Source organism: Acomys minous, assembly GCF_964271855.1.
Source record: "Acomys minous genome assembly, chromosome: 8".
NCBI classification, from domain to species: domain Eukaryota; kingdom Metazoa; phylum Chordata; class Mammalia; order Rodentia; family Muridae; genus Acomys; species Acomys minous.
In genome coordinates, this window is record NC_140489.1 from 100,797,462 (window position 1) to 100,824,965 (window position 27,504).

At 51.3% G+C, this 27,504-nt stretch overlaps 1 protein-coding gene across 6 annotated transcripts in view; it reads right to left on the reverse strand.

The window, feature by feature from the left end:
* Positions 1 to 22,208, reverse strand: part of ADCY3 (adenylate cyclase 3) — a 78,227-nt gene extending 56,019 nt beyond the window's left edge. For 3 of the 6 annotated variants that reach the window (XM_084793418.1, XM_084793414.1, XM_084793419.1), the window contains exons 1-2: positions 21,577 to 21,603; positions 20,345 to 21,197 (exon numbers count right to left, since the gene is read on the reverse strand). In XM_084793418.1, coding sequence (XP_084649544.1) covers positions 20,345 to 21,019 — 675 coding nt within the window. In that variant the 5' untranslated portion in view covers positions 21,020 to 21,197; positions 21,577 to 21,603. Of the gene's footprint in view, positions 1 to 20,344; positions 21,198 to 21,576; positions 21,604 to 22,073 lie in introns of those variants that run through there. The other 3 variants (XM_084793415.1, XM_084793417.1, XM_084793416.1) reach the window with 3 other exon arrangements.
* Between the last annotated feature and the right edge of the window lie 5,296 nt (positions 22,209 to 27,504).

Sequence of the window (27,504 nt, forward strand, 5' to 3'; positions counted from 1 at the left end):
CCAGGGTGGGTTAACTACTTACTACTGTGCTGAGAAAGAATGCAATTGTTAGTTGTTAGCAGAGACTTAACGTCTATCTTTATGTTGCACGATGCCAGTTTACAATGCACACTTATGAGCATTGAATTCATGTTTAGGACCACAGAAATGATAAAATAAGCTGCATGGATCCCATGAACACACATGCCTCATTGTCAGCAAGACAGCGGAGATGCTCCGCGGTGCAGCTGTCTGTGCTTCTCTCTCTCTCTCTCTCTCTTTCTCTGTCTCTCTCTCTCTCCCTCTGTCCCTCCCTCTCCCCCTCTTTCTCTCTCCCCCCCCACACACTACTAACACCCTGCATCTTCTGCTCACTAATGAGTGGGGAAGGGAAGAAAGCAAAGATGTAGCATTTGTCCTGTCTTCCCTTTCTTTGGGCGCCATCAGATTCAGCACCAAGTGGCCGGCTAGTTCAGGGAGGCTCCCTGAGTGGGAAGGAAGAGGGATTTCTTTGCCTGTGCATGTTTTTCTCTCGCTTTCTTTCTGCATTTAAACAAGTCCTACCGTGATCAGAAGCATGGGCTCTTGGGACCGTGTGCGCCCGCACCTACTGCAGATGAGGGTATTTATTTGGCGTTTGTTCCATGTCTTGCACTACTCCAGACATCCTGGGCTCACCAGAATTCACAGTCGCAGGAGTACCTTGAATATTATATGCAAATGGGCAACAAGAAGGACAGACGTACTTGTGTGTTTCCTCCCCATGTATACATGCTGCAGTGTCTCTTACCCATTTTGTCATAAAACATGATTTATACAATTGTATTTCTTCATGTTATGGGCCCTTCAGAAGATTTATTTTTATATTGTGTACGGGTGTTTTGCCTGTATGTATATGTCTGTGTACCACATGTGTACAATACTCTTGGAAGACAGAAGAGCGTATTGAATCCCCTGGAACTGGAGTTACAGGCAGTCGTGAGCCTCCATGTGGGTGCTGGGAATGGAACCTGGGGCCTCTGGAAGAGCAGCCAGTGCTCTTCACCACTGAGCCATCTCTCCAGCCCTCACTCTATTTTCTTAATGTATGAAGTAGATACGGCACATGCTGTGCTATGCTGTGCTGTGTGTGCTGTGCTGTGTGTGCTGCATTGTGCTGTGTGTGCTGTGCTGTGTGTGCTGTGCTGTGTGTGCTGTGTGTGCTGTGCTGTGTGTGCTGTGTGTGCTGTGTGTGCTGTGCTGTGCTGTGCTGCGCTGTGCTGTGTGTGCTGTGTGTGCTGTGCTGTATGTGCTGTGCTGTGCTGTGTGTGCTGCGCTGTGCTGTGTGTGCTGTGCTGTGCTGTGTGTGCTGTGCTGTGTGTGCTGCGCTGTGCTGTGTGTGCTGCGCTGTGCTGTGCTGTGCTGTGTGCTGTGCTGTGCTGTGCTGTGTGTGCTGTGTGTGCTGCGCTGTGTGTGCTGTGCTGTGTGTGCTGGGCTGGGCTGTGTGCGCTGTGCTGTGTGTGCTGCGCTGTGCTGTGTGTGCTGCGCTGTGCTGTGTGTGCTGCGCTGTGCTGTGTGCGCTGCGCTGTGCTGTGCTGTGTGTGCTATGCTGTGTGTGCTGTGCTGTGTGCGCTGTGCTGTGTGCGCTGTGCTGTGTGTGCTGGGCTGTGTGCGCTGTGCTGTGTGTGCTGCGCTGTGCTGTGTGCGCTGCGCTGTGCTGTGTGTGCTGCGCTGTGCTGTGTGCGCTGCGCTGTGCTGCGCGTGCTGCGCTGTGCTGTGTGTGCTGCGCTGTGCTGTGCTGTGTGTGCTATGCTGTGTGTGCTGTGCTGTGCTGTGTGTGCTGTGTGCGCTGCGCTGTGCTGTGTGTGCTGTGCTGTGCTGTGTGCGCTGCGCTGTGCTGTGTGTGCTGTGCTGTGCTGAGTGTGCTGTGTGTGCTGCGCTGTGTGTGCTGTGCTGTGTGTGCTGTGCTGTGTGTGCTGTGCTGTGCTGCGCTGTGCTGTGTGTGCTGCGCTGTGCTGTGCTGTGTGCGCTGCGCTGTGTGCGCTGCGCTGTGCTGTGTGCGCTGCGCTGTGCTGTGTGCACTGCGCTGTGCTGTGCTGTGTGTGCTGTGCTGTGCTGTGCTGTGCTATGCTGTGTGCGCTGCGCTGTGTTGTGTGTGCTGCGCTGTGCTGTGTGTGCTGTGCTGTGCTGTGCTGTGTGCACTGTGCTGTGCTGTGCTGTGCTATGCTGTGTGCGCTGCGCTGTGCTGTGTGTGCTGCGCTGTGCTGTGTGTGCTGTGCTGTGCTGTGTGTGCTGCGCTGTGCTGTGTGTGCTGTGCTGTGCTGTGTGCGCTGTGCTGTGCTGTGCTGTGTGCGCTGCACTGTGTTGTGTGTGCTGCACTGTGCTGTGTGTGCTGTGCTGTGCTGTGTGCGCTGTGCTGTGTGCGCTGTGCTGTGTGTGCTGTGCTGTGTGTGCTGTGCTGTGCTGCGCTGTGCTGTGTGTGCTGCGCTGTGCTGTGTGTGCTGCGCTGTGCTGTGTGTGCTGCGCTGTGCTGTGTTGTGTGTGCTGTGTGTGCTGCACTGTGCTGTGTGTGCTGTGCTGTGCTGTGTGTGCTGCGCTGTGCTGTGTGTGCTGTGTGTGCTGTGTGTGCTGTCCTGTGCTACAGTGCTTTAGGAGCTACAGCCCAAGAGCAAGCCAGAACCTTTGAAAAGCCTGCATGCTGCAGCTGTTAGCTACAGCGTCTAGAAATGTGCCCTCAGTGCAGCTGACTCCTCAGTTTGCTCACGTGTTCCATATGCGTAACAAACAGATACTAATTTCAGTTTGTTCTGTCAGTAACTGGAGTGCGGAAATCTCCAGATACAATTACGGACTCGCCCATTCTTCTGGTTTCATCAGTTTTGGCTAAACTAGATCAGGCTGTGTCTTTTTTTTTTTTTTTCTGTACATGCATGTGTGTGTATGCTGTGTGTACGGTGTGTGTGTGGTGTGTGTGTGTGTGTGTGTGTGTATGCTGTGTGTGTGTATGCTATGTGTGTGTGTATGTATGCTGCGTGTGTGTGTGTGTGTGTGTGTGTGTGTGTGTATGTGTGTGACTGGCATATACTCAGTTGAGTATGTGAGTGTGCACAGCCATGTGTGTGCACACAGGGGACAGAAGCTATCATTGAACCAGAAGCCTGCCATTACAGGTAGACTGGCTGGCCACTGAGCTCAGAGACTGCCCCACCCCCACCCTACAGTGCCGAGGAAGCAGTCACATAGTGTCATAGGCAGCTCTGCATATGAGTGTTGGGGATTTAAGCCCCTTACCCCCTGAGCTATCACCCCAAGCCCAACCTTTAAAAAAATTTTAGAAGGGGTTTATTGATTATTTCTTGTTGTTGTTTTAACTAAAACCTTGACAAGTACCAAAATAGGGAAGGAAAAGTTAATTCTAGCCCACAGTATAAGGGTATTATCCAGACAAGGCATGGTAGCAGAACTGGCTTCAGAAGTTTTATTGTTTGTTTTTTGTTTGTTTGTTTGTTTGCTTGCTTGCTTGCTTGTTTTCCAAGACAGGTTTCTCTGTGTAACAGCCCTGGCTATCCTGGAACTCACTCTTTAGACCAGGTTGGCCTCATACTTGGAGATCTGCCTGTCTCATCTCCTGAATGCTGGGTATAAAGGTGTGTACTACCACTCCTAGCCAGATTTTTTTTTTTAATGTTTCTTTGGTGTTTTGTCAGGGAACAGGAGCTGAGTTCACACTCTGCCCTTCTGTGGGTGCCAGAGTCCTGGGTAGCCCACTTGACCTTGCTGAGCTTGTGTCCCCATCTTCACAAGGAAGAGTAGAAGAACACAGGGCATCCTCATTAGCTTGAGCAACCCCATCTGACTCCAAAGCTAGAGCTGCCATTACCAAGGCTGTGATCTTGCTCACAGTGACAATGTCCCTAAGTTTGATGTGACAGCGATGACAGCGTCACGTCTCAGAGGGATGTGGTAAAGACTGCAATGCCAGGAAACAGAGGCTTCTGGTAAACCAGGCGGCCTCACTCGAATGCCAGCATCAGCAGCATTACTATTGTATGTTTATTTATAACTTGTAACTCCACAAATATATTTCCATGGGAGTGAACTGAATTGTATTTTGTCTGAGTGGATTTGGAGATGAGAGGGGCTGGGCTTCTCCAGCTGCCAAAGGGGATCTTGTGTCTCTCGCTGCTACCGCCTGGAGAACCGTCCTGAGGAGTGTGAGGACAAGGTCTGTGCAACACTGTTGAGCTTTCTAGAGAACAGAAGCAGAGAAGTGACTTTCCTGACATCAGAGGGATGGTGTCAGAAGCCCCGATTCCCAGTCTAATCTCTTCCACCAGCTGAGGAGCTAATGACTGCGGCAGGGTGCCAGCCAGTCAGGGGGCTGGAGCAAGTTCAAGACTCAAGCAGGAGATGGGAAACCCAGACATATGCCGTGCGTGTTGTCAGGCCCTATTCGTGAGAGCCCTGTGGCTTTTATGGGGGAGCCAAAGTGGAGACAAGAATAGAGGGGCTATGGAAGACAGGAGAGCTAGGGCTAGGCAGACCTCGGAGGCGAGAGGCACTGGGATGAAGATGGCAAGTGTGACTGCAGGGACAGGGGATGGTTCGAAGGAATCTGTCCAGGCAAGAGGCTGAGAGAGCGTGGTTAAATGTGATGGCAGATGGTCTGTGTACCTCCACCGGGAGAGGTTACTCTGCAGTCCTCTGCTGCTGCCAAAGTATCCAGTGTAAAACAGGATTGCTCTAGCCTGAGTCCCAGGTGGGAGCTGCTCTTGCTTGCAGAGTAAACTTTGCTCTTATTCACTTAGCACAATATCCTGTCACTTCCCTGGGCATGCTCAGGTCGCAGCAGGCCATCGTCCCTTCTCCAGAGAGAGAAGGAGGAATTTCACCTGTGCCCAGGCTGAATTAGTTTCTTACTACAAGTATGTGCATAATATAGAAGATAATAGTATTCCTATTATAAGCGGGTCCAGTGCTAACAGTAGCTAACCTTGAAGAATAACATTATGGGTATATAAAATATGATTTCCATGTTTTCTCTATACCAGACTGAACCACATAAAACAAATGTAAGTTTTTACCAAATTGAAAGTGATTGGTTATAGATAGGTTCATGTAGGTCCACCTAATAATTTGATATTTAACCAATTATTTAGGGAGTGATTTCATTGTACTAAGCCTGTGTCCAGACAATAATAAACCTGCCTTTTAGAAGCAGGGCCTCAATATAGTCCAGCCTGCACTCTAACTCACTATATAGCTGAGGATAACAAATTTCTGCCTCCACCCTGTGTACGGGGATTGCGAGCAAGCATTACCACACCCAGTTTATGTGGTGCCTGGGATTGAACTCACGGCCTCGTGCATGCTAGGCAAGTGCTCTTCTAACTGAGCTGCATCCCCAGCCACAAGAACCTTTAAGGAAGTCATGATAGGAGGAAGGGCTTCCCTTGAAGGCAGGGACTCGGCTCTCTGTTTCCGGCAGCGAGAAGCTTGTGCAAGCCTGGACCCAGCAGCACGCGAGTTTGACGGAAGAAAAAGATCCTTAAGCAAATAGAAAAATCAATGTCCATCACAAGACATACAAATGCAATTACACATTCTAAATTTAACACCGGCCACAGCAGCTCTCTAACAGAAGTGGAGATCTGGAGGCGGGGGAGGGGACGCGTCAGGCCCAGGAAGATGGGGACAGAGAAGCAACGGGAATGGATGGAGGTGGCTCAAGAGGTACCATGGCCCTGGCTTGTCAGCAGGCTGCCCTGAGGCAGCGGGGGTGGGGGTGATGGGGGTGGGGGGCTGTCTCTCTCCCTGGGAGGTCTCTCCCAGTTTCTCTACCTCATGCAACACAACATGCTGGGTGGCAGACAGCCACCCTCCTCAGGGCCAAGAGAACGTCTCCACAGATCCTCATTCCTCCATTAAAGCCTGCCGTGCAGGAGTTGGAAGCACCCCCACTCCCCCCCCCCTTAAATCTACCACTCTGGAACTGACGCTTCTAAGTAACTACATCCTACCTGGCACAGGAAGGACAGACTTAGAGCAAGTGGGAACCAGAAGTCAAACGGCGGGTGCTCCCAGGTCTGGAGACGGTAGCCCCCCACCCCACCCCCTGGAAGGTGTAAAGCTCCAGACATGTGACGCCTAAAGACGAAAGGTGAGCTGGGTTAACAAGGAAACCAGGGCCCAGCAAGATGGCTGAATTCAACACTGGGGTATAAAACAAGAGGCAGGCAAAGTGACATCTCCTGTGGCTCACCCAGGACAGGAACGGGGGCAATGAGGGAAGAGAGTAAAGTTGAATAAAAAGGGGCAGGAAGCCAGGCCACTGCCGAGGTCTGGAGGACCAACACACCAGACGGGTCAAGCCAGATCACCTCTGCACAACTTCCTGACCTCGCACAGGAGTCCAGAGGTGCCTCGCTTAGAAGGCAGGCGTTTGTTTCTGCTCCTTCCAGTGAGTCCTAAGAAGCAAGCATGTTTAGTAGCAAATTTGTATATGTAACTTGTTCAGGGCATTATGTTTCTATAATAAAATAGAACCTAAACAGGCAAAATACACAAGGTAGTTGTTGTTTCTTAAAAAAGGAATTTTAGAAATGTTCAAAAATAGGAGTTGCTGAGAGAAAATGCTAATGAACTAGACGTCAACATCAATGAAAACAGCTTTTAAAACGATCAAGAATAATAAAGGACCACCACAAGTATCTAGGAGGCTTCTGAAGCCTGATTATTTCCAAATGGCTTAATTTTTTTTTAAATGTTTTTAGGTTTATCATTTTATGAGTGTTTTGCCTGCATGTGTGTCATATGCGTGCCTGGTACCCTGAGAGGCCAGAAGAGGGCGCTAGATCTCCTGAGGCTGCAGATACAAGCTGATGAGCACTTCCCTATGTGTGTTGGGAATTGACCTGAGGTCCTTTGCAAGAACAAATGTTCTTAAACAACTGAACCAATTCTCCAGCCCTAAGCGGCTTCATTTTATAGAAATTAGAAATTACATGCAACACATGCTAGATGCAAAAGATGACACACAGGAAACCAGTTACAAGAACAAGACTCAGTTTCCCTGATCCAAAATCTGAAATCCAAAACTGCCCCAAAACCTGAAATGTTTTGAGTCACCAATGATACCCACAAATAGAAAATTCCACACCATGCCAACACTTTTCCACACAAAAATTAACTAAATAGGGCACAGAACTAAGATACCTTCATGTTACAGCTCACTCAGTGAGTTAAGTGTTACGATGAGGACCTAAAACCTGATTCCTAGCACACATGGCCAGAACATAGAGATGCATGGGTGGGTGGGGGGTGGGGCACACAGTAGGGCGCGTGTGGTGGTTCTCTGTGTGTCTTTGATGGGAATTAGTCACAGAGCATCCCACAGCTGTCAACACCCATCCAAGCACACATGTACAGATGTACAGCGTACTCAGGGCTGGACAGAAAGAGCGGGAGACGCTAACTATGGTGGCACATGCCTGTAACCGCACTGCAGAGACAGGGTTTGTTGGAGACAAGTAGCCAGATCACTTTTTACTTTGCATCAAGGAACCAAGAGCATCCAGGGGCTCACTGCCGAGCCGCTGTAGCCAAATGGGTGGATTCTGGGTTCAGCAAGAGACCCTACCCAACCCTAAACAGAAAGTGATTGAAGAAGACATCTTGATGGTAACTCTGACCTCCACATGCATGCTTGTGTGTGTGTGTGTGTGGTGTGTGTGTGTGTAGTGTGTGGTGTGTGTGTGTGTGTGTGTGTGTATAGTGTGGGGGGTGTGGTGTGTGTGTGTGTGTGTAGTGGGGGTGGTGGTGTGGGGTGTGTGTGTGGTGTGTGTGTGTAGTGTGTGGTGTGTGGTGTGTGTGTGTGTGTGTGTGGTGTGTGTGGTGTGTGTGTGTGTAGTGTGTGGTGTGTGTGTGGTGTGTGTGTGTGTGTGTAGTGGGGGGGTGTGGGGGTGTGTATGTGTGTGTGTGTGTGTGTGTGTGTGTGTGTGTCTTGGATTTCCTTGCCTTTTCATCACATTCACTGAGCCTGGGACTGCAGCCATTTTAAGTGTATACGCTGATGGGTGTTGGCAGCTGTGGGATGCTATCTATATTCCCAATAAAAAACATATACAGAATTCTGCCATGACCACGAGAGTCCCACCATGCCCTACACAGTCAACTCCCCCAGCCCAAGTTCTACAAAGGTACCGCAGCCCTCATCACACCACAATGACACTATCCATGTCACCCATGTCACCCATGTCACCTTGTTATTGGCTTTTTTAAAAATATGGTGCTACACGCTCTGACACACAGCTATGTAGTCACTGGTACAATAATTCAAATTTTAGCACTAATCAGGCTGTGCATCCTCAAGGAAGAATCTTTTGGGTTGCGTTTGAATCTAGAAAACTTGGCCTCGAGACCAGACATACCATGCCTTCCTGTGAGCCTGGGCACAGTGTTGCCCATCGCCACCCACCTCCACTTTCTTGGCTATGAAACACCATGGATGAGGAAAAGCTCTTCACAGAGGGGACTGGAGAACTAAAGGACACGCTGTAGGGAGACCATATTTTAAAGGCGTACGTAAGTGTGATTCGTAGCTGGGCATGGTGGCGTAGCTGAGAGGCAGAGGCTGGTGGATTTCTGAGTTCGGGGCTAGCCTGGTCTACAGAGAAAGTGTGATTCCGGAGTAGGTTAGCATCTTCTGAGATGCAGGTTGTGAGGAAGGCCAGTGAGTCGGGAGAAACACAGAGGCAAAGCCCACAGATATGTCAGAGGCAGCAAAGCAGGGTTCTGGGGCTGCTTCTAAGATGAACAGTGAGCCCTGGGGTCCTCTCCTCACCAGCGCCCAAGGCTGAGCCGCGGGAGCTGCACACCACAGGGAGGAGGAAGCACAGTCAAGCACAGGGAAACAAAGCAAGGCCCCGAGAACCCATGGTGATGTCCCGAGCCTGCATGCCCAATGATGCTCCCCATTCGCAGCCAGACCACTTTCATTTCATATCAAAGACCCAAGAGGGTTCACCTAACAGAAGGGCTTCTGTAGCCTTCTTTCACAAGGCCTCCTCCTAAACCCCTGCTCTAAAATAAGGTGAAAAGAAAAAAGTGGGAGACCACTGCCACCATAAAGTGGGGAGGCAGGGGACCTGTATCAGAAATACGCTGCCCTTTGTCATCCTGGAGCCTCCTTTCTCTAGCATTTAAAAAAAAGGGGGTAGGGGGAGGCGGGTGTGGAGACGCACGCCTTTAATCCCAGCACTCGGGAGGCAGAGGCAGGCGGATCTCGGTGAGTTCAAGGCCTACCTGGTCTACAAAGTGATTCTAGGACAGCTAGGGCTACACAGAGAAACCGTGTCTCGAAAAGCCAAACCAAACAAACAAACAAACAAACAAAAATGGTGGCTGTCTCCAAAGTGTCTGTCCTTTGTCTCCTGTGCCCCACACTGCACTGATTGCTCAGGGTTCCCTTGACTGCTCGAGGCAAATCATCAGAAGCCTGCCTAGCAAACAAAGCCACAATCATGTCGATACCTGATTCCAAATATTTCCGTGCGGCCAGGAGGAAAAGAAGGAAAGGGGCTGTGAAAGGGATGTGAAGTAAATAAAGGAAGGAAGGGAGGGATGGAGGGAGGGAGGGAGGGAGGGAGGGAGGAAGAGAGAGAGAGAGAGAGAGAGAGAGAGAGAGAGAGAGAGAGAGGTGCAGCTGAGCTGAGCAAGCCATGGGGCCCCAGCCTGTAAGTTGCCTTCCCCTATGGACTTTTCTTGCCTCCAGGTTCCTGCCCAAATCTCTCAATGATGATCTGTAACAGCAAGGAGAAACAAACCCTTTCCTCCCCGGATTGTTTTTGGTCATGGCATTTACCATAGCAGTAGAAACCTAACGAGAATACTATGGCCTTTAAAGGGTATCCAGGTCCTTAAGAAATGAATGTTTTTCTTGTGGGATTGGGGTATCATAATCTCAAGAGTAGGTTATGATAAGCGGGTTATTTTTCCTCTCCAGTGCCTGGTTTCCTGGCAGGAGTGAAAGCCGCACAAACCTCACCAGAAGTTGACCAGACACCATGTTCTTAAACTTCCCAGTCTCTAGACTCATGAGCTATTAATACCTCTGTTCTTTATAAATTACCAGATCTTGGATGGTTTGTCATAAGAACGGAAAACAGACTAGAACAGTTACTGAGCCAACCTGCCAGTCACTTAAGGATTTGGTATGGCCCTCTTGGGTTTAAAAAAAAAAAAAAAGTCAGGCCTCAAGAACAAGCCAGGGGCCCACCTAGAGCCAGCCGCAAGGCTGCCAGTGGTGGCCACCATAGCCACTGCACTGTCTGGCTCAGCTGGCGCTGAATTGTGTATCTCCAAAACCAATCTCGAGTGGCCTGTCAACAAACCACAAACACAGAAATCTTGACATTCAAGTCCGATCCACTTCTCCCAGGGTTTTGAGCAGAAGTAAAAGGGGGGGGGGTGCGAGGATAGAGTGAAAGTGGGGTTGCAGTGGATGGTAAAGGTGGAAGTGGGGTTGGGGGGTTGGGTCATTCTCAAAGGTGCCCTTTACCTCTCTGTTTCCAGGGAAGTGTTGAGAAGGTAAAGGAGAGGCCGTTTCTAGGTAAAGTGCCTTCCTTAGGAACATGAGGATAAAAGAAGAAGCTGAAAACACGATTCAAGGGAGAAAAAGGCATCAGGACAGAGAACAGCCAGGAGGGGAAGGGAGCGAAGCAACAGGCCTGCAGCTGGAATATATAAATAATGATGACAATCAGAAAGAAAAATACAAGAATGATTAATACAGTTAGTAAACACAGGTCCTGCGGGCCGGCATTCTCTGCCACATTATGCAAAAGTTTATAGCTCAAGACACTTTTAATAATTCTTCCAGCGGAGGGGGGGGGAATGATTAGAAAAAGGATGAATCAATTTGGCCCGATTCATTTATAGATCAAAGGTGAGAGGTGGCTGCCAGCACTAAAGGGAATAGAGAAATAATTTAGCCAGCCATGGTGACACACGCCTGTAATCTCAGCCCTCAAGTATTTGAGGCAGAAGGTTGGTGAGTTGGAGGCCATCTTGAGCTAAGATCAAAGGAAGAAGGGAGGGAGGGAGGGAGGGAGGGAGGGAGGGAGGAAGGGAGGGAGGGAGGGAGGGAGGGAGGGAGGGAGGGGAGAAGGAAGGAGGAGCAGGCACCACTTAATGCTCTGTAGTTTATAAGGTGTGCATCACCTTATACACCTGTGTACATCAGCCCCTGCCTCCACCAGGCAACAAAGTATCACCCCTGTCCTTGTTTGTCAGGGCACAAGACCCTTTCAGACAGAAATGGTTGTTACAGGCCGCCTGTGTCATGTAGGTCTCCAGCAGGCATAGAAACCGGTTATGTTTCTATGTGACAATCGTGTCACTCTTACACAATGGCTGCTTCCCAGCACTGGGTCTTAAGTTCTCTCCTGACCCTACCCTCCTCTCTCCCTGAGCGGACCTTCACCTTTCCCACTCTTGTAGGTCCCCTTAAAGGTTTGGTGATCGCAACTCTCCATGTCTGAAGGTTTCTTCCAAGCTCCAGATCTTGAGAACAGGGTGTGGTGTCAGGAGGCATACACACAGCACTGGGATGAATGGATGTCCCACAGGCACGTCACACAAAGTTCATCTTTGCCTTCCCTCCCTGCTCCCGTCTTGGTGGTGTTGCTACGGCAGGCCCCTGTGCTACCGTGAATTTCCCTGAGCCCACCAGCACGATCCATACCCACGCAAACCCGAACCTGTCCGTCCCCTGCTTGAATTCCCTCAGTACAATTCCATCCCCGTAAGAACAAGGCCCTTGCTTAGCTGGGGATGTGGCTTGGCTGGTAAAGGGTTTGCCTCCTGTGGATGAAGGCCTAGCACCATGTAAATCAAGAACCGTGGCACATGCCAGGAACCCCAGCACTTGGGACGTAGAGGCTAAAGGAGGAGAGTTCAAAGTTATTCTCAGCTAACCTGGCGGTGGGTGTGCACACCTTTAATCCCAGCACTTGGAGGCAAAAGCAAGCGAATCTCCGAGTTGGGGGCCAGCCTGGTCTACAGAGTGGGTTCCAGGACAGCCAGGGCTACATAGTGAGACCCTGTCTCAGAGAAAAAGCAAACAAATAAAAACAGGCAGAGGCTGCAGCTCAGTGGTATAAGACCTCCCAGCATGGCAACACCCTAGATTCATATCCCAGAACTAGAGAGACAGATAGACAGACAGACAGACAGAGACTAAAGTCCTTCCACTACCTGGCTCTATACCTGTCCCTCCGGTTCCCACCACCCTGTCATGTTCTTGGAACATGATAATCTTCACCAGCCCCAAGCAATTGTGAGCCTCCCGTGGCTCTGTTCGCATCACTCCACCTAGAAAACTCCCATTGATCCTTCAAGACCTGACTGAGCAGCAGCCCCGGAGCTTCTTCCTGGGTCTCCCTAGACTGGTACTCCTCTGCAGACAGGATCTGTCACACAGCTTATGGGCTCTCAGAGCACAGGCCTTGAGATCACTCGCTGTACGCACTCCACCCTGAGCAACATCTGCTGCGCTGGCAAAATATCTGGTAAACGGTCAAAGCAATGGAAATTTCTCCCTGGACCAGAGGGACAAGAGAAGTGAGATGGCCGCTGCTCCAACTCCCCTCAGTGGATCTTCTGAGAGACTTCATGCAAATCATTTGTGCCCGAGGACCAGATTAAACTAGGCCAGCGGAATGTCAGTGACTCATTTTCTGGGCTCCTAAAATCCCTCCTTGGTTGCTGCTTTTCACTTGGGCCAGGAAAAGATATTTATCAGCAGAGGAGCATATGTCAGCAGTCTTTGAGAGTTGAAGAAGCCTTGAGGGCTGGAGAGCTGGCTCAGTGGTTAAGGGCTCTTGCTACTCTTGCAGAGGACCAGCGTTTGATTTTCAGCACCCACGCGGTGCCTCACAACAACCCATATAACGCCTGTTCCAGGGCATATTCTAGCCTTCAGGGGAACCAGGCTCACACATGATGTACATACATGCATCCGTGCAACAAAACACTCAGATGTGGGATCTTAAAACAGTTTCTTAACTTTACAAAAAACCGAGCAACTACACAGAGGATCTCATGGAGAATCAGGGTGTGGTGGGGTTGCTGAGACAAAGCCTCACTATGATGCTCACACTGACCTCGAACTTAAAGCCCTCTTGCCCAGTCTTCAAGGTGCCAGGATCACAGGTGTGCACCGTCATTCCCAGATGAGCATCAAGAGCCTACTGAAGCACATGGCCCCGGTCTGGACCACATGGCCAACTTCTCAAGCACCCCACGGCCGCTGACTATCCTGTACGTCACACCGACTCACAGCTTCAACACTGAGTCTCGGGTGGGCAAGACGACTCAGCAAGCAAAAGTGAATGTTACTCAAGCCACGTGAACCGAGTTCAATGCCCAGAGTACACAGCAGAGAGACCTGACTTTCACACATGCACCACAACATGCACATGTGTGCCCACACTAGCACATACAAACACAATGTGCACATGCATACAGTGATAATAATTAGCAAAATAAAATTTAAATTTAAAATAAACAAAATAAAATCGAGTCCCTTCTTCCTAGCGGGTTTCATATCCCAAGCCTCGCATCTTGGGACAACCTCAGATAATGGTTGTCATGACTACATCTCTGTCACCTGTACTATGTCACACTCACCTCAAGGAGTAAAATCAGAGTCTTCCTGCACCTGTGGCAGTCTCACATTGCTTTACCAATGTTACTTAAACTACAGTCTTTTTTAAAACTGGGAGTTTCCACCTTTTCCCGGAGATCACGTGCTGTGAAGGAGCCCAGGAGCCACATGGAGAGACACTACAGAGTTAGCGAGGCTCCAAACACAGAGCAAAGTGTTCTGAGAACCTGCCAGGACAGCTGTCAGTCAAACATAGACTACTGAATGAAATGGGCCCAGCAGCCAAAGAAAGTGACTCCAGACAGTGCCGGATAAACCAAAAGAAAACCAAAACAACAACAACAACAAAAAAAAACAAACAAAAAAACTGCCATCAGGACAGAGCCAGCCCAGAGGACCTCGGGAAAGAACTATTATTCACTGAAGCCCCAAAACTTTTGGAGGTGCCGGACAACAATGAGACACACTATACGAGTGGCCCTATCTTCAAGCAGACCGCAAGGAAGTGGGACACCCCACATGAGTGAAGTTCTTAGAAAGCCCAATGTGAATTATTTGCCCAAACGTGTTTGTTTCTGAGGACTGAAATGTTTCCAGTGTCTTCATATTACAATGAAGGGAAGGAGGCCGCCTGATCGGCAGGGCTGCTGTTGTTATGGACACCGGTGGTCCAGGCCTGAAGGTTGCTGGTATCCTGATGGCTTTGCACTGAGACCAGCATAGGACGTCCACTCACTGCACCAAGGAAGCGTTTGGTCACTGCGGCCACTGGTCATCTTACACACACAGCGGCAGGGTTTCACCCCGAGTGCTGTTAAGGTACGCACACCTGGACTTAGCTAGGAAAGCATGGTCTGGTGAAGGGACAGGTGTGAAATTACTGAACGATTATTCTAGGCCGGATCGCTTGAGTGAGCTCTGTCGCTCTACGCAAACTGGAGCATCTGTACCACCTTGAACACTCAATCTCATTTAACCTTGGAAGCTAAGCAGGGTCAGGCCTGGTTTAGTACTTGGATGGGAGACTAAAGAGCAAGAGGCTTAGAATCCTATCAATTCTCACAGAGAATTTACCGAGCCCTGGAGAGAGAGCATGGATGCGTGTGTGCTGGTGTGTGCACACGTGTTCATACAAAGCAGCTTTGGTCCCCACAACTGGCCCAGGCCTGAGCTTCAGTTCCCTTTGGCTATATACAAAATACTAGCCTGAAAAAGAAAAAGAAAAAATCACGTACACGGGAACACCAATGCTAACACAAAACGTCAGTGAAATAATGTGGGTGAAAGGTGGTCACCAAACTGCCTGTAAACCATCGTGGCATACTGGGAAAGCTCTGTTTACACAGAGATAAGGGTGGAAGAGACCACAGAGAAATGTGACCAGCCAGGAGGGAGGGACTGAGGGAGGGCTTTCTACAAACCATTTGTGTGTTCAGTAATTCATCGTCAGTGCAGTTGGATTCTGTGGCCCGACAGCTCCTTTCTTTCACCTTCTCAGGAAGCCCCTCAAAGAGGGTAGCTGCCACTCTCTCACTCCGGGACAGGGGCAGAGCCCAGGGCCCAGGGGCAGAGCCCAGGGTGAGTAGCCCTCCTCCTGGGTCTTTCTCCAGCACCTCTTCCCACGCAGTGCTTCCTCTTTGCTGAAGTGCCCAGGCCTGAGCCCAGACCCACTGCCCTCTCCTCCTGACCCTCCCGGCCCTCGCTCTCCTCATCCTTCCTTCTCCGCTCTCACACACACCTGGCCATGGCTGCCCTCACAAGGAACTTCTTCCATCACAGGCTCCTACCCTCTCTGCACCCACTCCCCAGGAACAGGGGGGACGCTTCTTAACACACACCCCAGGGCCTCCCATCTCTCGGGCACTGTTCTTTGACAATGCTCAACAAAGGCATTTGGATGATCAAAGCAGCAGGCGGGAGGCCCAGATGCCTGCTTCCAAAACCCCTCCATAAGGCCTGCAGGGGACTCTCCAGCAATCTAGCCTCCCTGACCTTATAAGCCTCAGTGTGCTCGCCTGTGAAATGGAGCTAGTCAACTCCGGAATGCAAGGAGACGGTGTGTACAATACATATCTGGCTCCAGCTGTGGACAGGACTGTCTTTGGAGGCCTTGTCCTCTCTCACACCCTCTTTCCGGAAACTCTCCAGGACCTGTGCCCCCAGACAAACCCTCCCTCCCTAAGTGACCTGCGTGGAGCAGTTACGGGACAGAGAAGTCTTCTCCACCGTCTCGGCTATGTCTTCCGCCCTCCACCCCACCTCGCTCCCTTCATCCCCAACCATCAGCTGCTGCAGCAGCTCCTGCCTGCTTGGCTTCCTCACCTCATCCCAGGGGTATTTAAGGCAGTCGGGGGCAGGCTGTGCTATAAGAGGCATCAATGTAAGAACCCCCGGATGACGGAGCTTGTAGCTCCTCCTGATTCTGCTCTCCTCCCCAGTCAGCCCTAGGTCTAGGCTCTCTAGACCACAGCGTGACAGTCCCATGGCTGACCCTCTTTGTCCCAAAGGCTGTAAAGAACCTACTCTTCCCTCTATAAAATTCTCTTATTACCTAATCTACGAAGCCCAACACCACCCTAGTCGCAGTCACCTACACGGTCTCCTCACTGGATCCGCGATCACTGGCCACAAACCCCAGGTGTACCGTTCCTTCCCCCACAGAGCCAAGTACAGACATGGCTGTGTGGCTGACTGCAGGAGACTCTGGCCCAGGAAATGCTTCACTTGGTGCTACTCACAGCCTTAACCAAACCCCCGAGACCCGCCCAGAGTCGCAGGTGTCGTCCATGACCTAGGAGAGAGACTGGCCAGAGCCAGCAAGCAAGGGGAAGAGAGAGAAGGAGGAATTGACACCGACAGGAATTGAAGAAGAAAGTGGGGTCTGAGGAAATTCTTGGGAGTTTGCCTGATGGAGGACCTGCACGCCTGGCCCTCACAACCCTGCCCGCCTCGCTTTCTCCAAGGAGTTCCCACCCCACAGGCTAGAGGAGGAAGCACTAGGGTGAAAGAATGACGTGTTTCTCCACACTCAAGGGAGATGGGGCCTAGGTACCTGTCCCCACAGCAACACTGCATGGACCTTGGTTTCATCAGTACTCAGGGACTGCAGGAAAGCTGCAAGTGAAGGAGAACTTTGCTCGGTGGGTCTGGGAAACTAGGCACCTTTTGAAAAGGCACATTTCGGGGCTGGAGAGATGGCTCAGTGGTTAAGCTCTCCCAGAGGACCGGGGTTCAGTTCCCAGAACCTACATGTCAGCTCACAACTGTCTGAAACTCTAGCTCCAGGAGATCCAAGACCCTCACACAGGCATACACGCGGGCAAAGCAACCAATGCACATGAAATAAAAATAAACAAATCACTAAAAAAAAAAAAAAAAAAAATTTAAAAAAAGAAAGAAAAGAAAAGTCACTTTGGTCCCAAACAAGTGACTCAGGAACTTCTGGGACACATACTGTAAAAGCTGGGTCCCCAGCTTCCTATCCCAGGCTCCCGATTTAACCTTGGGAGGGCCCCATTTTTTTTCCCTCCTATCCCCAAAGCCAAGTTCCGGGCATGATTTCCTGTCAAGATCATGCTCTCCTGGGATGCAAAATTCTTATTATCATACATTTTTTTCATTTTATAAATATGTGTGTATATATTATTTTTATTGGCAGCTGGGGATCCAATTCAGAGAGCCGTAGGCATGCTAGGCTAGCCCTCTACCACTGAATTATGCTTCCAGTCTCTAATATTTTTATTCTTGTGTTACTATTTTTATCTTTTTTTCCCCCCATTTTCCAACTGGGGCTCTTATTTCTTTGCAGTTTTGGTCTCTTTTAAGACCAATTACCCTGAGATCAAAACTGATCTGCAGGGACCCACCCTGGCTTTACCTTTTCCTCAAGGAGCCTCCCGGTTAAATTTCCCGCTGACTGGAAAAGATAAGGCTCAAGGTGACATAGACCTGAAGTGCCAACACAAACCTCATAGCAAAGGGCCTCAGACTAGCTAAGGCAAGGCCCAAAAAAGGAGATGATGGTATTTCCAAATACTTGATGAACAGAGACCTGGGGACTCTCTACAAGCTGTGACTTCTACTGAAATGTGGATGATGACCACTAACAAGCAGAGAGAAGACTACCTGTCGCCAGTGGACAAGGAAGAGAAGCCAGGATCCTGCTCTAAGGATAAGGAGACAGACCCCACTGCCATGTGGGGTCCTGGCAGTGATTCAGCACAGCTGGGCTCTCTTCTCAGTTCTGTTCCAGTCACCTGTGAGCCCTTCCCTACTGATGCTCTCCCAGGCCCTCACCTGTGCTAACACCCTCCGACCATTCCTAAAACAAATCGGAAGACATAAGCAGAGAACCTGGCAGAAGAATAGCATATCCCAGACACGGCTCAGTGCTGGCCAGTTTCCATGGACTGGCAGCAGCTTCCATCTGAACGAACTTGGGGTACACCCTGTCTCTCCTGGCCCCCGCTGGTCACCTCTTTAGACTGACACCACACCAGCCCCACCCTCCACCATGCAGAGTTTATGCAGCAATCTGGTCCTTTCACCAACCAAAGACCCTACAGGAAAACTTTCCTGGACCACACCCAGGAATTAGCTCCCCCTGTAATCCTAATCTGGCCCCTGGTTTGCTGACCCCCTGGGGACAGCCACTCATGTCTGCTCCCCACTAACACTAGAATCTCTGTAGTGGCAAGCCCCCCTCCCCTGCTGTGTCCCATCTCAGCATTCTGGGCAGACCCAGACTTAGGGTAAGATTGCTTGATTTCACCAGAAGATGCTTTCTGTGCCCCAAATGTCTCTTGCCATCAAGTGGGTCCAGGTGTGGTCAGATGCAGGGGGTTGGGGCTGGGGGGAGGGGGAGGGTGGGGGTGGGGGGTTGTCTCTGTCCTCTCTGCTCTGATTTGTTTCTGATTAGTTCCTCAATAGACAACACTCTGGGGAGATGTGCATAAGGCCAGGGACCCTGGCAAGAGGAAAAAAAGGAAGAAGTACTTGCTTATTGGAAGCTAACGGTTCAGAATAGGTCCCCGAGCCCCACATGCTGCCAGACCTACCCATCCTGACCAATCCCCAGCAGCAATGACCTTGGATTTCCTCCCCCAACAGACCTGCCCACAAGCAGAGACACAAGCTGAACCCAGGAAGCCATGACAGCAATGACAAGTGTTCACAAAAGAACACCCAGCACCAGGAAAACTAAAAACAAGAAAACAAAAGCTGGATGGCAGCGGTGGTAGCACACGCCTATAATCCCAGCACTCAGAGAGGCAGAGGCAGGCGGATCTCCGTGAGTTTGAAGCCAGCCTGGTCTACAAAGTGAGTTCTAGGACAGCCAGGGCTACACAGTAAAATCCTGCCTTGAAAAACAAAACAAAAACAACAACAACAACAACAACAACAACAACAACAACAACAAAGGCTAACAAAACCATGGTGATATGCCCACAAAATCCCACAGGCTCTAGCCTAGTGCTGAGCCATGCAGAAAACTTTTGTGAATTTAACTAAGCACGGCAGCCTGCATCTGTAATCCTCACACATGGCAGGTAGAGGCCAGAAAAATCGGGTGTTCAAAATCATTCTCAGCTACAAGGCCATTTTGTGCTACCTGAGACCCTGCCTCAAAATAAATACTTTTCAAAAAATCTGAAATAGGTTCCTACCTGACCCAGAATGGGAAAACAGAAAAGAACATTGACCAAGACCTAGAAAAAAAAAAGTTGAAAACAGAGCAGAAGCCATGTTTTCCCCTAAACAGCTGGGGGACGATGGAAATGCCCCCACAAAGTTCTCCCATCAGCCACCAGGAGGACCACCGGGGTCGGGGTAGGCTATGCCTCCAACCCCCCAGGAGACAATGACAAAGGTTTTGGTAAGACAGAGCAGTGAGGTGTGGGGGAAGAACTCTGGAAGCAGACGGAAGATACCTGATGGCTGCAACTGGTACCTTCCCAGCTCTCAGGCATGCCACGAGGTAGAGAATTCACTGGCTCACACATCTGGGGAGCCCTTCATAGGATGACCAGATAAACTCAGGCCAGACTCTGGGTGCCTGGCTGTCTCTCTTAGCACTAGGCGGGAACACTCTTAGTAAAGCTGAATCTGAACTTTCCATCCCTTCCGGCAGAGACAGCCCACTAGGACCCGGGACCACGCTCCACACCACAGTGGCTAACACCACTGTCCCAGTGGCATCCCCACACCCTGCCCTGTATGGGGGGCACCCTTCCTTACATCTTCTACCTGCTTTCACCCCTGCGCCCTTGGATCTTGAATGCAGGGTAGACAGTATCCCCATTTGACAGAGAGCACTGAGCTCACACAAGTCAAAACCCATCTGGAGTTTAAGCAAAGACAAGCTAGTGATCAGAATTTGCCACAAGAAGTCTCTCGACCTGGGTCACAAATAGAATGGCAGGGCACTACCTCCACAAGGAGACTCCAGGGCGCTGTCACCTACTCCACCGCTACAGGTAGCTGAGCGGCCCTGGGGTCCAACGTCCCGCATACTTTCTCTAGGGTAAGCACCAGATGACATGGGGGTGTACACCCCGGGGGAGGAGGGGCTGAGAGAGGGGTAGTCCTTCCTGCACTGGCAACTGGGGCCCCAAGCCCGCTCAGGATATATTTGACTTCAGGCATTGAAAGCAATCCCACCTGGGTGAGATCTGACTGGAAGGGAAAGCGCAAGATGGATGGGAGGAGGGTGGGACTCACCTCCCTCAGCAGCTGCATCCCTTGCAGCTTCTCCTGCTGTTGCTGGGCCACAGTGACCCCCAAGACGAGCGTGTGCACAACACAGGAGACCACAGAGATGATCACGATGGGGCTGAGGCTGAGGGGCAGCGTTATGAAGAAGGAGAAGACAAAGAAGGCCTGCCAACCCACCGTGTCGCTGGCTGCATGGGCACGTGAAAAGTTCAGACCCAGGTAGGAGAAGATCTGGGCTGTGATGAGCAGCCACAGCAGGTAGGGTACCACTTTGCGGCTCACTCGGTCCGGGAGCAGGCCCTTTTTGCAGAGAACGAAGAGGATGATGTCTAACACCAGACCGACGCCAGCCACCATGAGGGGCGCCAGCTTGTCGCTGGAGAAGACCACCGCGCACATGACTACCACGTAACAGTCAAAGAGGGCCGCAAAGACCACCAACACCAGAAGGGTCTCATGGCGCTGCCTTTTGAAGTAGGTCTGGTAGAGGTTCTCCAAGGACTCAGGCACGAAGGTCAGCCGCATAAAGCGAGGCAGGCACAGGCAGGACCCCGAGTTCCGCACGGAGATTTCATGGGTCCGGCCAACCCCGCGGTCGGGGTCAGAGGGCAGGCTGACTGAGTACTCCGCTGAGTACTCTGCCGAGTACTCGGGATCCGAGAAGCCCTGGTTCCTCGGCATCTTGGCTGGTGGCTGCTTCGAACGAGGAAGGGAGGAGTCCGGGTCAAGCCACTCACCAGGGCTTCCTAAGATCTGGGGAAGGCAAGGAGGCTCTTCTTGGTTGTGGATGAAGGGCGTCCACCTGGGGCAGAAATGCTGAATGGGTTCCCAGGACACAGGTGGCACCGATCATCTGCAACTTAAAAGGACATGGCTAAGTAGAAGCGCATCTTTCCTTGCCACCCACCCTACCCCTTACACAGATCCTTGCTATACAAGCCTCCAACCCCACAGTCTCCCAAGCACGCCCACACACACTCAGTCCGGTCCACACTAGACACCCGGTTTCCTGCCTCTGGTTTCTGGAAGGGCCTAGCCACCTCTCCATCCTGCATATATCCCCGGCTCTATGCCTGACTTCCTCACCTAAATTCCCTGCAGGCCCAAATCCTCCAAGCTGAAAATAAAACGTGCCTGGAAACAGCTGGGGAGGTCCTAGTCCTGGGGATTCCCTCATCTTTCTTCTGTTTACTTCCTTTTCCCCACCCATCCCTGGGAGAATCCAGCCCCTTCCCAACCTCGGGCTCTGTAGCCTCTGTAGCCTCTGTAGCCTCGTGGAAGCCCAGCCTTGGATCCTGTGCGGGGACTCGGGAGCCACGCGCTCCGAACCGGGGCTGCAGGACCGGGCCAAGCGGGCTTCAGCGAGCCGCAGGCTGCTTCCCGCAGCGCCGCCGCGCCAGCTCGTCTGCCCGGAGCCGGAGCTTGGATCCCCTCGCCGCCGTCAGGCCCGGAACCCGGCCAGGAGAGGCGCGGGGCTGCGGTTCAGCATCCGCGGGCGCAGAGGACGGCGGCGGCGCACGCTGCGGATGGCGGGCCCAGGCTGGGGCAGCCTGCCAGCATCCTCTCCCCGCATGCAGGGAGAGCCAGCCGAGTCCGCGCACCGCGCTCTGCACACTGATCCACGCGCGCCGCAGGCCCCGGGAGGCGGGCGGCCCCTCCCCGCTTTGTCGCCGCCTCCTAGGCGCAGGGGTGGAGGGGCCCCTCGCTGTCCCCAGTGTCCCCCACTTCCCAGTACCCGGCGACGGCTGCGTGGAAACGCCGGGTGGGTGGAGGACAGAAGGAATGAGACGAATCTTCGCCTTGCTCCGGGCAGGCACTGTTAGGAAGGATCAAAGCCTGGGGTGTACCCTCCTTGCAGGTGAGGAATGCTCCGGGCACCCCGGCCGCCCTTCTTCTGCCCTGGCTTCCTTCCGGGGACAGGAGAGGCCCGGGCTGAGGTTTAGGGGCAGCTTCCCGAGTGGGCGCGCCCCATCTCAGTGTCTCCGCCCACCCTGGCAGCCCAGATGTCAGTCGTGGGGCATGATCTCTCCTCGAAGGGAAGGGACACGAATCCTAACCTGGCGACAAAAGAGGACTGGAGTAGCTTGGTTGGTGCCTGGCACGTGGAACTGGAAGAGGCCTTGCTTCAGGAAGATATCCAGTGCATAGCCTACCAACTGCTATGTGTTTGAATTCTTCCTTAAAGATGCAAATGCTCCTTTTGAATCGATCAGTCTCCTAAGCCATAGTAGCAATTATTGAACACCTCGTTAGGAGTGAAAGTCGTTGCTCTGGCATTAAGGGATCAGTTTTGGGGGCAGCCATGGGAGAGAGGGGGAACAGGCTAGGGGTGCCCTGTCATGCATGGGTGCATGCCTGTTTATAACTAAAGGTCATACATTGGCATCACCCAGGGAATAGGTCCATCAGAAAAGTGATCTGCCCTCTCTCTCTCTCTCTCTCTCTCTCTCTCTCTCTCTCTCTCTCTCTCTCTCTCCTCCCTCCCTCCCTCCCTCCCTCTCTCTCTCTCTCTCTCTCTCTCTCTCTCTCTCTGTGTGTATGGGTGTCCGTCATATTGTCTGAAAAGCTCGTGGTCCCTGCCCTGCTTCTGGCACTCCCCCTCCTTCACCTCAGCCCATGCTCCCCAGGGCTTTGGTTAGAAAGGCAGGGCACAATAACTTCAAATGCAGAAGGGTGATCTGAATAAAGCATCCGCGTCAGTGTTTTAAGTTGTCCAGGGTCCAGAAATTTATTTCAATTTGTTACATGATGGCAAAGGACCTGGTTTTTACAGTTAACAAAAGTTATGCATTGATTTAAAATTTTTAATGTATTATTGTTGTTGTTGTTGTTGTTTTGAGACAGAGTTTCTCTGTGTAGCCTTGGCCATCCTGGACTCACTTTGTAGACCAGGCTGGCCTCGAACGCACAGCGATCCACCTGCCTCTGCCTTCCAAGTGCTGGGATTAAAGAGGAGAAAATGAGGAAGGAAGAAAGAAAAGCTGCTGGGCCATGAATCCATTGACAGGGTTCCTGACTAGCATGTGTGAGGCCTGGGACTCGGTCCACAGGATTGAATGCCCAGCACCACAGACCAGAAGTATTAAATGCCTGTGATCCCACTGCGATCAAAAGTTCAAGGTCACCCATAGCTGCATCTCAAGTGTGAAGACCTTCCTTGTGTGAGCCCTGCCTTGTCTCATGAAAGAAAACAAAGACGAGATCTGCCAGAACCTCTGGGGCTGCAGCTCAGTGGTAAGGACCCACCTGGTATGTCCTAGGTTCCGTCCCCAGTAACTACAGTGGGTAAGAGCATTTGCTGTTGTCACAGCAGGTCCAGGGTTGGTTTCCAGCACCCACATTGAGTGGGTGACAATCTGTAAGTTTAGTTCTATGGCATCTGGCACCCCTCTCCTGGCCGCTGCTGGCACCAGACACTCCAGAAGTGCACATACGTACAGGCAGACAAAACACCCATACACATAAAATAAAAATAAACCTAAAAAAAAAAAAAAGACTAGGGGCTGGAGAAGTGTCTTAGTGGTTGGGTGAACTTACTGTTCTTGCAGAGGACTGGGTCCATCCCCAGAAGCCACATGGTGCCCTGCAGCCTTCAGAAACTACAGTTCCATGGAGTCTAGTGCCCTCTTCTGGCGTGCACACACACACACACACACACACACACACACACACACACACACACACACACACATACACGCACACCACCCAGTGCATATACATACATGCAGGCAAAAACCACTCATACACAAATTTTTTTATTTTTAATCAATTTTTTTTTGAGACAGGATTTTTCTGTGTAGCCTTTGGCTGTCCTGGACTCCCTTTATAGACCAGGCTGGCCTTGAATTCAGAGAGATCCACCTGCCTCAGCCACCTGAGTGCTAGAATTAAATGCCTGTGCCACCACACCCGACTTCATAAAAATTTTTAAATAAAAAAATTTAAAGGTCCATAAATACATGTTAGGGTTTGCTTGGTTGCTTGGTTTGGTTTAGTTTTTCGAGATAATTTCTCTGTGTAGCCCTGGCTGTCCTGGAACTTGCTTCATAGACCAAGCTAGCCTCAAACTCAGAGATCTTCCTGCCTCTGCTTCATAAGTATTAGGATTACAGGGTTTATTTTGACACAAGGACACTCACAGTACATCTCTGAGTGCCCCCAACCCTTGGGGTCCTAAATGGTCCTTCCTGTGGCGTGGCCATACCACATGCCTGGGCCTGCCCTGAGGTTCCTCAATAGGCCTTCCAGTATTACCTTTGCCCCAGCTCCCACACTCCAGCTTTTTTTTTAAAGATGGATTTATTTATTTATTTATTTATTTATTATGCAATTTTCTGCCTTCATGTGTGCCTGCACACCAGAAGAGGGCACCAGATCTCATTATAGATGGTTGTGAGCCACCATGTGGTTGCTGGGAATTGAACTCAGGTCCTTTGGAAGGATAGACAGTGCTCTTAACCTCTGAGCCATCTCTCCAGCCCTTCCACCCTGTTTTTTTGTTTTTGTTTTTGTTTTAAGATTTATATTTTCTATGTATGAGTGCTCTGCCCCTGTGTATGTGTGTTCACTGTGTGCATGTCCAGTGCTCAAAGAAAGTAGAAGAAGGCATTGGATTCCCGGGGACTGGCGTTAGGGACAGAGATAAGCCACCATGTGGGTGCTGGGAACCAAACTTGGGTCCTCTGCAAGAGCAGCCGGTGCTCTTAACCCCTAGCTGTCTCTCCAGCCCCTTCACCCAGTTTTGTGACAGGCGAGGGCTCCATACAGAGACACTTCTGAGCTCAGCCTTGCTGCCCACTCACGGTCCTTCCATAATCCTCCCTGCTACAGGAACCTGTTGACCTGTCATGGTCTAAGAGGCAGGTGGAAATGAAGAAAACCGTAAGAGCTGGCTTCACTGCCTGGCTACCGCAGCTCTGCCAGGCACCACAGCTACCAACAAGGCACACCCTAAGGTACACAGCTCCCAGTTGCTGGTGACTTGACAACTGGACAAGGGCGTGTCCAAGTGGGAAGGGAGGATCTGATTGGGCCTGAAAGTCACACATTTTAGGCATCTGGAGCCACCTGGCTGATGCCTGCAGCACAGCCCCAAGCCTGCTCTGCATTCCCAGTGAGGAGCGTGCTCTTTCCTGTGGGTCCTGGAAGAAGACAGTAGGTCAGCTGAGGCCTCCCTGGCAGTTAGATGCATGGAGTGAACATTTCAACTGCGAGGAGCTGCTCTCCGCCCTAGGCCCCTCTCGTGAAGGAGATCAGGGACTCACCTGTATAATTCACAGTGCCTCCCAGGGTCCCTGGCACTAATAGATGCTCTAGCAGAATGGATGGATGACTCCCCAAAAGAGATGGTGTTTTGTTTTGTTTTTGTTTTTTCGAGTCAAGGTTTCTCTGTGTAGCACTGGCTGTCATGGACTCGCTTCGTAGGCTGGCCTCGAACTCACAAAGATCCGCCTGCCTCTGCCTCCACCTCCCAGATGAGGTGCTGGGATTAAAGGCATGAGCTACCACTCTGGGTTCTAGATGGTATTTTTTAAGGGTGCTGGCTGCCCCTGAGGCAATCTTCTTGTCACCTTCCCTGGTGCTACAAGCATTCAGGTCAAAGGACATTTAAGACTAACCACTCTTGGGCCTGGGCACGTAATCCATTAGGAAGTGTGCTTGCTCAGCATGCATGAAGCTCTAGGTTCGATTCCCAGCATTGCATAAACCAGATAGGGTGGCACACGCCTGTAATGGCAGCATTCCTGAGGCAGAGGATCAGAAGCCCAAAGTTGCCCTCAGCTACAAATCAAATTTGAGGCCAGTGGAGACAACACGAGATGCTGACTCAATAAAATAATAACTGCACTTGAGGCTGGGGGTAGCCCTGTGGCAGAGCACTTGCCTGACACGTAGCATGTGAGGCCCTGGGTTCTACCCCGACTACCAACAGGCTGAGTGACAAGGGTGGGCTTGCAGAGTGGTGTTTTTCAGCAGTCAATTGTGCCTGGTCAGGGCCTGGACAACATGCGTAAATTCAAAAGCTGTAAATCTGACTTTAAAATGCCTAGGTGACTTGTCCCTCACACATATCCTTGAGGAAAACCAGAAATATGGCTGTGGGCGGAAGCCAGGAGGGAGTCCCAACCCCGACGCCATCCCAGCCCCAGCCCTTGGAGTGGTCTTTGCAGAAGCTGTAAATCTCGCTGAAGGCTTATGCAGTGCACCCTGCTGCAGCCCTGTCAGATAGACCTTGTTGGATGGAGGTCTCCTATTTTTGTTTGCCTGGTTCAGGTCCGGGATGATTGCTGAGAATTAATTGTTATTGGATAAACAAGGGTAGGTTGCCCTGTGCTCCCAGGGGACATGGTGGCTCCTGAATGCAGCAAACAATAGGCCAGAGCAGAATTCTGAGGTCCCATGGGCAGGAGGTGGAGGGAGGATAGAAGATCATGAGTCCCCTGGGACCAGGCACCAGGAGGGCCCTGAAAGCAGAGCCAGGGCGTGCCAGGCAGTTTAATTAGGAGAAGCTGTTTGAAGGGGAAAGGGGTTTGGGGTATTAGAAAAACAGTAACTGCTCTGGTTTGTGGGGCAGGGAAAAATGAGGGACTCCAGTGTCTGGTGATACCTCAGACATCACTAGAGGGTAGTCCTCCACCCGCTGCCCTACTGTAAGAGCTACAAGGTGCACGTGTGCTCGCACACGTGTGTGTGGGGGAGGTGTCATTCTCCAGGCTTGTGTGGGAGGCTGAGTAGTGGTGCCCAGGCAGGAACCAAAAGAGCCCAATGCAGGTATCTGGCGAGTGTGTGTGCTAATAAAACAGGAGAGCAGTGGGTAGGGAGGAAGTGGGTCTGTGCCTAGAGTGTCCCCTGCAAGCCTCATACCCCTGCTCGGCTGCCAGCAGCTCTGAGAGTTGGGGCCTGTTGCCTAAAGGGGAGAAGCACTCGGCCTTTACACTAGCTTTCAGGCTATTGGGCACTTGGGGCTCCGTCCCTGCCTCCCATGCTTCAGTGTTCCAGGGGTGCAGTCTTGTTTCTTAGTGAGGGTTTCTACTGGTGTGATGAAAGACCAAAAGCAACGGAGGGGTGTGTGTGTGTGTGTGTGTGTGTGTGTGTGTGTGTGTGTGTGTGTGTGTGTGTATGTGTGTTTAGCCTACTCTATTGCTGAGGGAAGTCATTCCAGGAAC